The sequence below is a fragment of the Phoca vitulina genome, unplaced genomic scaffold, assembly GCF_004348235.1.
Source record: "Phoca vitulina isolate PV1807 unplaced genomic scaffold, GSC_HSeal_1.0 scaffold60, whole genome shotgun sequence".
Classification (NCBI taxonomy): Eukaryota; Metazoa; Chordata; class Mammalia; order Carnivora; family Phocidae; genus Phoca; species Phoca vitulina.
Genome location: NW_022589763.1, coordinates 51,508 through 62,729, shown reverse-complemented (window position 1 = coordinate 62,729; position 11,222 = coordinate 51,508). Strand labels below are relative to the sequence as shown.

Here is an 11,222-nt window from a genome sequence, read left to right as displayed (position 1 = left end):
CCCCCAGCCCCGTCCGGGCCGGCTCAGTGGCCAGGGCAGGCGTGAAGTCCCGCAGCACTGTCCCAGTGGGCCCAGTGGCCAGGGCAGGCTGCAGGACGGCCCAGGTGTGGCTGGAGCGTCAGGACACCTGCCGCCTCTGGGAAGGCTGATCAGTCCAGGAGACCCGCCAGGCTTTCTGCTTCACTCAGCTCAGCCCCTGGGGGATTTGCTCCTACGGGGTCTCCGAACAGACCCCAGGGGGCAGGGAAGCATCCTGCATGGGCCGCCCCAACCCCTGAGGCCCAGCCCAGTCCACACGCCCCTGGGTGTGTGCTCCACTCTGCCCTGAGCCTCTTCGGCCATGCTCTGCCCAGTCCCTACGCCAGGGGCACATACATCTCCCCAGAACCCCTCTCTGGGCTCTGACCGCTCCACCCCAATTCCTCCCTGTGCAGGAGACACAAGGAAGGAGTCAGCATGGGTCAGGCCTCTGGTCCCTCACTCTCCTTCTGGCACCCCCCTTACCCCCTGCCGCCTGGTATCCCCACCCCATCCCAAAGGCCCCACCCCAAGGCCTGGAGACTGCAGGGTCCTGACATCTGCTGTGGATGCTTAGCACAGTGGGGTCTTGCTGAGGAGGTGGCTGGGGGTTCCAGGGGGCCTGCAACAGAGGGTTGGGGGCCTCGGGGGGCCTGGGAGGGAGAGTCAGGGGCTTCCGGGGCCTGGGAGGGAGAGTCAGGGGGCTTCTGGGTCCTAGGAGGGAGGGCCACAGGTTTCGGGGGCCACACAGAGAGGGTATCGAGCTTCCCATTGGGGGAACAGGTACAAGACCGCCCCCCACCCCGCTCCCCCTGCCAGCACCCAGGCTTCCCCAAGACCCCTCTGTCTGCAGATGGGCTTCTCCCCTCCCAACTGCGGGGCCCACCATGCCCAGAGGAGCCGGGCCCTGAGAACAAAACCACGTGCCGGGAGGGCAGCAGTCGCTGCAGGAAGGGGGCCCACCCAAACCCCCGCAGTGCCCCCACCCCAGATCTGATGTGGGACCAAATACGGGCTTGACCCAGAGCCGCCATCACGAGATGGTCGTTCACCCAGCCGACCACGCACCCTGCCGGGCGCTGTGAAGAGCTGAACTACACCGCCTCCTCCTCTGCGGGCTGGCCGTCTACACCTTCAGCCACGGCGTTGTCGTCCGCCAGGCAGATACCCTCAGAGAGCTCACCCCTCGGATACAAGTCTCATCTTTAAAATTAACTACACGGGGCCAGGGGGACGCCTGGCCGGTCCAGTCGGTGGACCTCGGGGTTGTAGGTTTGAGCCTCACCTTGGGTGTAGAGTTTACTTGAAAGTAAAATCTTCAGGGCGCCTGGCTGGCTCAGTCGTTAAGCGTCTGCCTTCGGCTCAGGTCATGGTCCCAGGGTCCTGGGATCGAGCCCCACATCGGGCTCCCTGCTCCACGGGAAGCCTGCTTCTCCCTCTCCCACTTCCCCCTGCTTGTGCTCGCTCTCTCTCTCTGTCAAAAATAAAATCTTAAAAAAAATTTTTTTTAATTAAAAAGGTAAAATCTTCAAAAAAAATGAAGTGTGGAATCTTTCCTTCATGTCCGCACTGAGGAACTTAAAATACCACAGAACTCAAAAGTTGCATCCAGGGGCACCTGGGTGGCTCAGTCGGTGAAGCATCTGCCTTCAGTTTAGGTCGTGATCTCGGGGCCCTGGGATCGAGCCCTACGTCAGTTTTCCCGCTTAGCGGGGAGTCTGCTTCTCCCTCTGCCTCTGCCCCCCATTCGTGCTCACGCTCTCTCTCTCTCCCAAATAAATAAAATGTTAAAAAATTTTTTTCATCCAGTTTTTTGTTTGTTTTTTAAGGTTTTTTTTTTTTTTACACACAGAGACAGTGAGAGAGGGAACAAGAGCAGGGGGAGTGGGAGAGGGAGAAGCAGGCTTCCCGCCGAGCAGGGAGCCCGATGTGGGGCTCGATCCCAGGACCCTGGGCTCATGACCTGAGCTGAAGGCAGACGCTTAACGACTGAGCCACCCAGGCGCCCTCATCCACTGTTTTAATCTCCAAAGCAACAATAAACTGTGGCCCAGCACTATTTTTGCACAAAGCTCTCCGTGACCTGTAGAACGTGCTCGGTGAACATCACGCTTGTACAGACCCTCCCATGCGTTGCCCAGATGGTTTGGTCGCTTGAATGACAGAAACAAAAATGCACAAACATGTCCGACTTTGTCGATCGTCCTCTGGGATTAAACGATCACGTGGACCGTTCCTGACACAAAGACAAGGTACTCGTGGAACGGACACAGACACGGTGGTCCTTGTGTTATAGCATCATTTTCAAGACTATATCCTAAGAAGACCTAATGTCTAAGGACTGTTCCATTGTAGGAGGAATATTCCAGAACATGAGATACACAGAAACTCCTGGATCCCCTGTTAATGTGGGAAGAAAAATAAGACAGTGTAATTGGGATTCACCTTTTGGCCAAGAATTAGAAACCACCAGCTCCATAACCCTCATGTGCAAAAGGAGGGACTTCTGTGACCTTTGGGGTCATGAAGTTGGAACCCTGAGTACCGGGAAGCAGAGCTAAGGCCTCTAGCACGATGCCCGGCCGCCCATGGGGGGGCGTCTCGTCCGGACCCCCGGGGTTTTAACTCATGGAGGTGGCTGAGGCCAACCACCGAAAGAAGAATTTCATGATTCCCGTCTCCCAAAACAGGGGCGGGTGCCCCCTGAGGCCATGGGGAAAACCCCTTTTGGGGCATGAGGGTTTCCACGGGAAAGGCAAGGCGGGAGAGAGCACTCGGGGCAGTTGTCCAGCGTGAGTAGTGGTGGCGGGCTCTGGGTGACAGGCCCCCGCCCCGGGAGACTGGGGTAGCGGGAAATCAGGCGCAGCTCGCCTCTCGGCGCTTCCCAGATACTGTGTGTCTTACAAATGGAAGGTTGGCCAAGGCTGCGGGCGCCATTCTTCCAACAGTATCCGCTCACTTCCTGTCTCTGCATCCCATTCTGGTAATTCCGGTTCCAACTTTTCCTCATGAGTCTATTTGTTGTGGTTATCTGTGGCCAGTCGTTATGACCCCGACAACTCAGATGGTTAGCATTTTTAAGCAATAACGTATGTTTTAATTAAGGCACGTACACACTTTAGGTGTCATACAATTGCACGCTTAATAGACGATAGTGTAAAGATAACGTTCATGTGCACGGGAAACCAAAAAACTCATTTGACTCGCTTTATTGCGATCTTGCTGGAACCAAACCCGCCCTGTGTCCAAGGAGCGCGAGAATCGGTTCAGCCTGTGAGCTCCGGAGCGCACCCGCGTCAGTGTGGCGTGTGAGCGCTGGAGGACGGGGCGCTGCGTTTCCATAGAAGACGCGTGCTCCCAAGTACGTTGTTTCTGTCTGTGGGAATCAGCTAGCCCTGAGAGGGGCAGTCTCACCGTTCTGGTCCCCAGACGCCAGAGCATGAGGACACAGGAAAGAAGAAAATACAGTTAACGTCTTTGGTGCTGTGAGAAATGGGTGACAAATAGACACAGACGGACGGACCCTAAGAAACCGTGGAATGGCGATATGGGAAAAGTGAGAAACGCCCAGTGTGGCCTTGGGAGAAGGGAACAGTGACAGGCGGCCAAAACCACAGACCATCGGCTTCATTTTGGAGATGCTCGAAGGCAGCCTCCCAACGGGGCTGACGTGCCGAGCAGAGGAAGGGGATGGGAGGAGCACAGACTTGCACTCCAGGGGATGGGTGTGAGGACGAGGATGCTACGGCAGCCCCCGGCGTGGGCGTGGAGCTGCCCGTCACACCCGTGTCCCCACACCTCCTTGAAGAGAGCGCTACACGCTCTCTCCAAGAGAGGCCTCTGGAAGTGGAAGGGAGCATGTGTACAACACCACTCGCCATCAAACAGCCCCTAAGGGTCCTTATGTTCCCATCAGAGAAGCCAAAGTGAAACCAGCCCCACAGGGCCCACTGTCCTCAGGGAAAACAGACGGACCGTGATGCCGTCAGAATTAGAAGTAGGTTTTCCCCATTTTCGTGGTTTTCTCAGTGTGGTTCCGGTGCACCCACTCCTACCCCACAGACACGATATGATGGGCTTCACATGGCTCCAGGAAGCCGTCAGGATGTCATCCTGCTGCCCTCAAGGCCCCAGGGGAAGGGACGACCCATGGCAAGCACGGCACAGCCGGGACTGAACCTACAGGAGCAGACCCCAGGTTCCGGGTCGTTCTTCCTCTCAGGATGCAAGCACATACCACCGTTGATCATCAGCGTGTTCTGTGATCCACCCCAGCAACACGGAAGAACTGTGAGGCCGGGTGCCACCAACGGGGCTGCCCTGATGTCAGGGGGAGGCAGGGACCCCGCCCCAGACCCACTCTTCCCGCCCGCACTCCACGTGAGCTGCAAAGGGGACACGTGAGCATCTCAGCAGCTTCTCGTTGAGTCTTATGACATCACCCACAAACGTGTCTGCACCGATGAAGTCGCCCGCGATGATGTTGGTGCACTGCGCACCTGGCCCAGGGCACTGCTCCCGGACCCACGTGCTCAGGTACGGCAGGTTCGGGAGGGTCATCTTCCTGAGGGACTGGGACGGGTGCCCGAGGACATATGCCAGGTTCTCCGTCAGGTTGATACCCGCCACAAACAGCCCGCCTGAAACAGGAAGGAGAGAGAGGTACCCGGTGCTGCGGACAACCCGCCTCACGCTCCGCCAGCCACCCCCTTCTCCTCCCACTTCTCATTACCAGAGTTTCAGGTCTCCATGCAGATGACAGTTCCAACGGCACAGGGAACATATGTATCAATGTCAGTGCCGTGCTCCTGTCACCCAAGAGTGGGCGGAATCATGTCCCCAGAGATGTCCACGTCCCGACCCCCACGTGGTGGATGGAATAACATCCCCAGAGACATCCACGTCCCGACCCCCACATGGTGGATGGAATAACATCCCCAGAGACATCCACGTCCCGACCCCCACGTGGTGGATGGAATCACGTCCCTAGACACGTCCACGTCCCGACCCCCACATGGTGGACGGAATAACATCTGCAGAGACATCCACGTCCTGATCTTGGGAAGTTATGAATGTGTAACCCTACGTGGCAACAGTGACTCTGTGGATTGACCAAGCTAAGGGTGCTGAGGTAGAGGTGGTGCTGGTGCCCCCGTGGCCTCTGTCATCACACGGGTCCATAAGAAGAGGGAGGCAGGAGGCAGATTTGAGCACAGAAGAGGAACATACAGTGTGACAATGGAATCAGGAGGAACAAAGATGGGGGCCACAAGACGTGGCACTTCCAGAAGCCGGGAATGGAAGGAAACCCACTTCTGCCCTGGAGCCTACAGAAGGCAGCAGCCTTGCCGACGCCGTGCTGTTAGTTCTGCGACACCCATCTTGGACTTCCACCCTCCGATCCATAGGAAAATACGTGTGTGCTGTTTCTGGCTGTGGGGTGTGTGCTTTTTGTCACAGCAGCAAGTGGAGACCAATGCACAGCACATGTCAGCCAGTGGATTTCTGGCGGGGCGTCCAGAATGCTCGGAAAGGCAGGGCTTGGCCACGTCACAGATCTGCTGACGCAGAATCTCGGGGAGGAGCTTGGCAGCCTGCATTAGGAAGCTGGCAGGTGACGTTCTGAGCACCCGGCACTGGCTTGCTGACCCGACCCACAACAAAACAGCAACGGTCACAGAAGGTGGGAGTTTCTGCAAGCAGTCTTCCTTCTATCCCTCAGAGTCCAAGCTCATCAACCACAGAAACACAGGAGAGCGAGATACTACACCACTAACAACTTGCTCCTCCGGTGGCCTCAGGTGGCCTCGGGGCCAGGCCTTATGCCCTCCCTTAGGACACCATGCTCATGGCTTCGGGAACGCAGCTTTGTGAGCATGCAGAGGCCCGAGAATCTGAGCAACATGAGCGCTTGGAGCCACGTGAGTGCCCAGGGCCACACGAGTGCTAGCGCCACGTGAGTCCTTGGAGCCACGTGAGTCCTTGGAGCCATGCGAGCCCTTGGAGCCATGCGAACCCTCGGAGCCATGTGAAAGTTGGAGCCACGTGCATGCTGGAGCCACGTGAGTGCCCAGAGCCACACGAGTGTTAGCGCCACGTGAGTCCTTGGAGCCACGCAAGCCCTTGGAGCCACGCGAGCCCTCAGAGCCATGTGAAAGTTGGAGCAACATGCGTGCTAGAGCCACGTGAGTGCCCAGAGCCACACGAATGCTAGCACCATGTGAGTCCTCGGAGACACGCAAGTCCTCAGAGCCATGTGAAAGTTGGAGCCACATGCGTTCTGGAGCCACGTGAGTGCCCAGAGCCACACAAGTGCTAGCGCCATGTGAGTCCTTGGAGCCACGCGAGTCCTCAGAGCCATGTGAAAGTTGGAGCCACATGAGTGCTGGAGCCACAGGGGCAGGTGGAGCCACATACGTGCTCGGAGCCACGTGAGCGCCAGAAGCATGGGAGGTCCACGGAGGGCCTCAAGCAAGGGGAACTCACATCTATGTGGGGAGGCCCCCCTCCAGCTCAGCTTCCCATCCCCAGAGGAAAAGACAACTGTGGTTCTCAGCAGCAGTTGCACATGACACTCCCCACCCCGCCGCCCCCCACTGGCTACTTTTCTTAAACATGGAAGTGAAATTCACATGCTGGAAACAGAATGATTCAGCAGCGTGTGGCACATTCACGCGGTTGGGCAACCACCACCTCTGGTTCCAGAACATTCTCATCCCCCCCCAAAGGAGGCCCCATCCCCATGAGCTCTCATTGTTTCTGCCCCCCACACGCCCAATGTGGCCGTGGTGTCTGCTTCTCTCACCAAGTACCACGTGTCCATGGTCCATCCACACTGCCCCGTGTGTCCTCTCCGTGGACAATCCATATTCTATTGTGCGGATGGGCCTTCAGTGTATTTGTGCATCAACCACGAACGCCGGGTCGTTTCCACCCGGAGCGCTTTTCAAACACGGTGGGTCTACCACAAAATGGGAGCCCAGGCTCAGCCAGGTTTGGAGCTAGAACTGCGCCCCACCAATCGCGCCCCCGTGCCGTTTCAACCACATGGACACGCTCCACAGCACGCATCACAGCTGCGCCCCACGCAGGAGTCTGCTCTGTAACAACGGGCCACGGAACCCACAAAGAAGCTGGAGGTCAGCGCAGCGTCCGGGCTGCAAACCCAGCTGCCTTCTGTGGAAAAGCACACGGAACCGGCTGCCAGAAGCACGTGGCAAAGCTTGGCACACACATGACCTCCACAAGTCTCTGTGCAGGGATGGCTTTATCAGTTTCAAACACGGTCGTCGATGGTGTTGACTCGGAACCGCTCCCTGCCGTGCCGAGTGAGACACACGACCGCCCTGCATCACCAGCTACTGATGCACAGCATGACACAGAACAACAGGGCCAGGAGGCCCAAGTGTCCACTGGCACAGCCACGTACCCTTGACCACGGACAGGAAGTAGTAAGGCCATGGACTCCACAGTCAAGAAAAGGTCGCTTTCTTGAAGCCAGCGGGTGCCACAAAGCCAAGACGCCCCTGCCACAGCAGGAAACTGGGGCTTATCTGCAGCACGTTTGCCAGGAGCAGCACCACAAAGCCCTCAGACACGGGGGCCCCAGTGCAAACACGTGGGACTGTGAGCATTCCCACTAGAAGGAGTCCACGTGAGCGTGTGAGTCCCACACCGGCCCTCTCTGGGCTGGAGACAAGGCAAGCCCTTGGGCCAGCCGCCCGACGGGGCATGGTGGACCGAGCGTGCATGGGACGAGTGCCCGGTGGCACGGCCGGCGTGCCAAGCCAGCAGCCCAGGAGGGGTCCACGCAGATAAGCCCTGTCACCTCCGTGAGGTGGATTCCACGCAGCCATTGTACGAAGGAAGCCCCAAACCAAAGTAAGACGTGAAACTTGACAGAGAAAGACAGAGGGATAGGGACGCAGTCACAGAGATGGACGGACAGAGGTGGAGGCAGAAAGGGACAATGTGCAGTGCCGGGTAGTGGGCATTACTCACTCCCCACCCCTAAACAAAAGCAACCACCTCCCCACTGCATAGGGCGGCCAGACGGTCAACAAGGCCGTGCACGTACCCTTAGCAAGTGCCAGCTACACAGACATTCAGTGGCCGCCAGCAACTCAGTTTCCGCTCTTCCGCAGTAAACCGTGCACAGCGCGTCTGTGTGTGAGCGTGGCACGCTGCACACGACATGTGTAGCTCACACTCCCGTGCAGGACGGCACAACCACCCCTGCAGAGCAGAGCCTGGGGCAGGGTGTGGACTCAACTACACGCACCTCGGAATCAATACCCCGTCTGTGTACACGTAGGTCCACACGTAGATGTCACGTGGACATGTGTGCATACAACTCTATATGTACGCACTTACCTACATGGGCGTATGTGCATACCCACACGCATGTTTAACACATTATGCACTTCTCTACATGTGTGTGCGCATGTGCACATGTGCACACGTGTTTGCACACCCCCGCACGTTTATACATGTTGTGCACTTATCTACATACGTGTGTGTGCGCACATGCACACGCGTGTTTGCACACCCATACCCATGTTTATACATGTTGTGCACTTCTGTACACCCGCGTGCATATAGGCACACATACACATGTGTGCGCACACCCATGTGCATGTTTATACATGTTATGCACACAGACACAAGACAGACGACTTCTAAACCTCTTTCCTGAAAGCCGGAAGCAGACCTGTGAGTGACAGCATGCGTGGGACCTGGCTGCCGGACGGCATCGCCCACATGGACAAGCCTTGCTCACCTGGGCGGCCGCAGCTCTTCATGCACTCCAGGTACTGGATGAGCTCCTGGGCGTTCACCTGGTCCCCCCACCAGTAGGGGATCCCAGGCCACAGCTCTCCATGCCGGCTCACAACGCTTTCCTCCTCGTAGGACAGAATGACCTGCTGCCCGCGTGACCATAGCTGGTTCAGTGTCGGCAAGTCCTGGAGCGGGAGGGGGATGGCGGTGAGTGACAGGACTATGGGGGTGTCTGAGAGAGACAGTGATGGTGGAGGATCAGGGTGTCTGAGAGTCAGTGGTCGTGGAGGATGGGGTGTTTGAGAGACACTGATGGTGGAGGATCAGGGTGTCTGAGAGAGACAATGATGGTGGAGGATCAGGGTGTCTGAGAGAGACAGTGGTGGTGGAGGATCAGGGTGTCTGAGAGAGACAGTGATGGTGGAGGATCAGGGTGTCTGAGAGAGACAGTGATGGTGGAGGATCAGGGTGTCTGAGAGAGACAGTGATGGTGGAGGATCAGGGTGTCTGAGAGAGACAGTGATGGTGGAGGATCAGGGTGTCTGAGAGAGACAGTGATGGTGGAGGATCAGGGTGTCTGAGAGAGACAGTGGTGGTGGAGGATCAGGGTGTCTGAGAGACACAGATGGTGGAGGATCAGGGTGTCTGAGAGAGACAGTGGTGGTGGAGGATCAAGGTGTCTGAGAGTCAGTGGTCATGGAGGATGGGGTGTTTGAGAGACACTGATGGTGGAGGATCAGGGTGTCTGAGAGACTGTTGTAGTGGAGGATGGGGTGTCTGAGAGAGATAGTGGTGGTGGAGGATCAGGGTGTCTGAGAGACACAGATGGTGGAGGATCGGGGTGTCTGAGAGACGGTGATGGTGGAGGATCGGGGTGTCTGAGAAACGGTGATGGTGGAGGATCGGGGTGTCTGAGAGACGGTGGTGGTGGAGGATTGGGGTGTCTGAGAAATGGTGATGGTGGAGGATCGGGGTGTCTGAGAGACGGTGGTGGTGGAGGATTGGGGTGTCTGAGAAACGGTGATGGTGGAGGATCGGGGTGTCTGAGAGATAGTGATGGGTGGAGGATCAGGGTGTCTGAGAGACTGTTGTAGTGGAGGATGGGGTATCCGAGAGAGACAGTGGTGGTGGAGGATCGGGGTGTCTGAGAGAGACAATGATGGTGGAGGATCGGGGTCTCTGAGAGACACAGATGGTAGAGTATCAGTGTGTCTGAGAGACAGTGGTGGTGGTGAATGGGGGTGTCTGAGAGAGACAGTGATGTAGCATTATAGGGGTGTCTATAGAGGGAACATGACAGAGGGCAGGGCAGCATCCAGAACTGCACTGTGGCCTCTGGGTTCTTAGGGGAACAGGGTACTAGTTTTATTATCAGCACCCTGAGCCCACACTGACTTGCTGAGACGATTCGAATAGCGATGGGCACAAGGAAGGTCACCTTTTTAAAGGTTTTTTATTTATTTGAGAGAGAGAAAGAGAGCACGAGCAGTGGGAGGGGCAGAGAGAGAGGGAGAAGCAGACTCCCCGCAGAGCAGGGAGCCCAATGCGGGACTCGATCCCAGGACCCTGGGATCATGACCTGAGCCGAAGGCAGACACTTAACCGACTGAGCCACCTAGGTGCCCCGGAAGGTCACCTTTTACGACACTACACCCTGTCAAAGGACCAGTGCTCTTGTCCCCTGAGGCTGAACATCCGACCTCCCACCCTCTTCTGTCTCTCCTGTGACGTCCCCACGGGAGACTCAGAATGGCGGTGTTTCCCCAGGGCAACCTCTCCCGCCACGATCACCCCAGGATCCTCGAGCACCTGGGCGCCCTGGTTCACAGCAGCCCCATGGTCTGTGTTCTGGCCCCAAACCATGAGGGACCACAGTGCTTTCTCCTGGCTTATAGGACGTAATTGGACAAATGCCAAACAAAGTGATGTAAAATGGACATGGAGTTGACGTTTCAGGTTCCTGGAGACTAAGGGAGGCCTCTTTCCCCACTGGCAAATGGAAAAAATTATCTAGATAATAAAGCACAAGGACAGCTGGGTGGCTCAGTCGGTGAAGCGTCTGCCTACAGTTCAGGTCATGATCCCGGGGTCCTGGGATTGAGCTCCAGGCCAGGCTCCCTGCTCGGTGGGGTGTTTGCTTCTCCCTCTCCCACTGTTGCTTCCCCTGCTTGTGTTCCCTCTCTCTCAAAAAAATAAATAAAATCTTTAAAAAAAAAAAAGATAATAAAGCACAGGTTGTGCTGTGAGCTCAACTGTGTCCCCTCTAAAATCACACGTTGAAGTCCTCACCCTAATACCCCATAACATGACTATTTGGAGGTGGGGCCTTTAAAGAGATAATGTAGGTAAAATGAGGTCACAAGGGTGGGCTCTGATCCCATAGGACTGGGGTCCTTATAAAAAGAGGGGATGAGGACACAGACACG

At 56.8% G+C, this 11,222-nt stretch overlaps 1 protein-coding gene across 1 annotated transcript in view; it reads right to left on the bottom strand.

Moving 5' to 3' along the window:
• Positions 1 to 3,137: 3,137 nt before the first annotated feature.
• PLCXD1 (phosphatidylinositol specific phospholipase C X domain containing 1) overlaps positions 3,138 to 11,222 on the bottom strand; it is a 24,637-nt gene continuing 16,552 nt past the window's right edge. Inside the window, exons 6-7 of the mRNA XM_032391183.1 lie at positions 8,798 to 8,981; positions 3,138 to 4,658 (exon numbers count right to left, since the gene is read on the bottom strand). Coding sequence (XP_032247074.1) covers positions 4,345 to 4,658; positions 8,798 to 8,981 — 498 coding nt within the window. The 3' untranslated portion in view covers positions 3,138 to 4,344. The remainder of the gene's footprint in view (positions 4,659 to 8,797; positions 8,982 to 11,222) is intronic.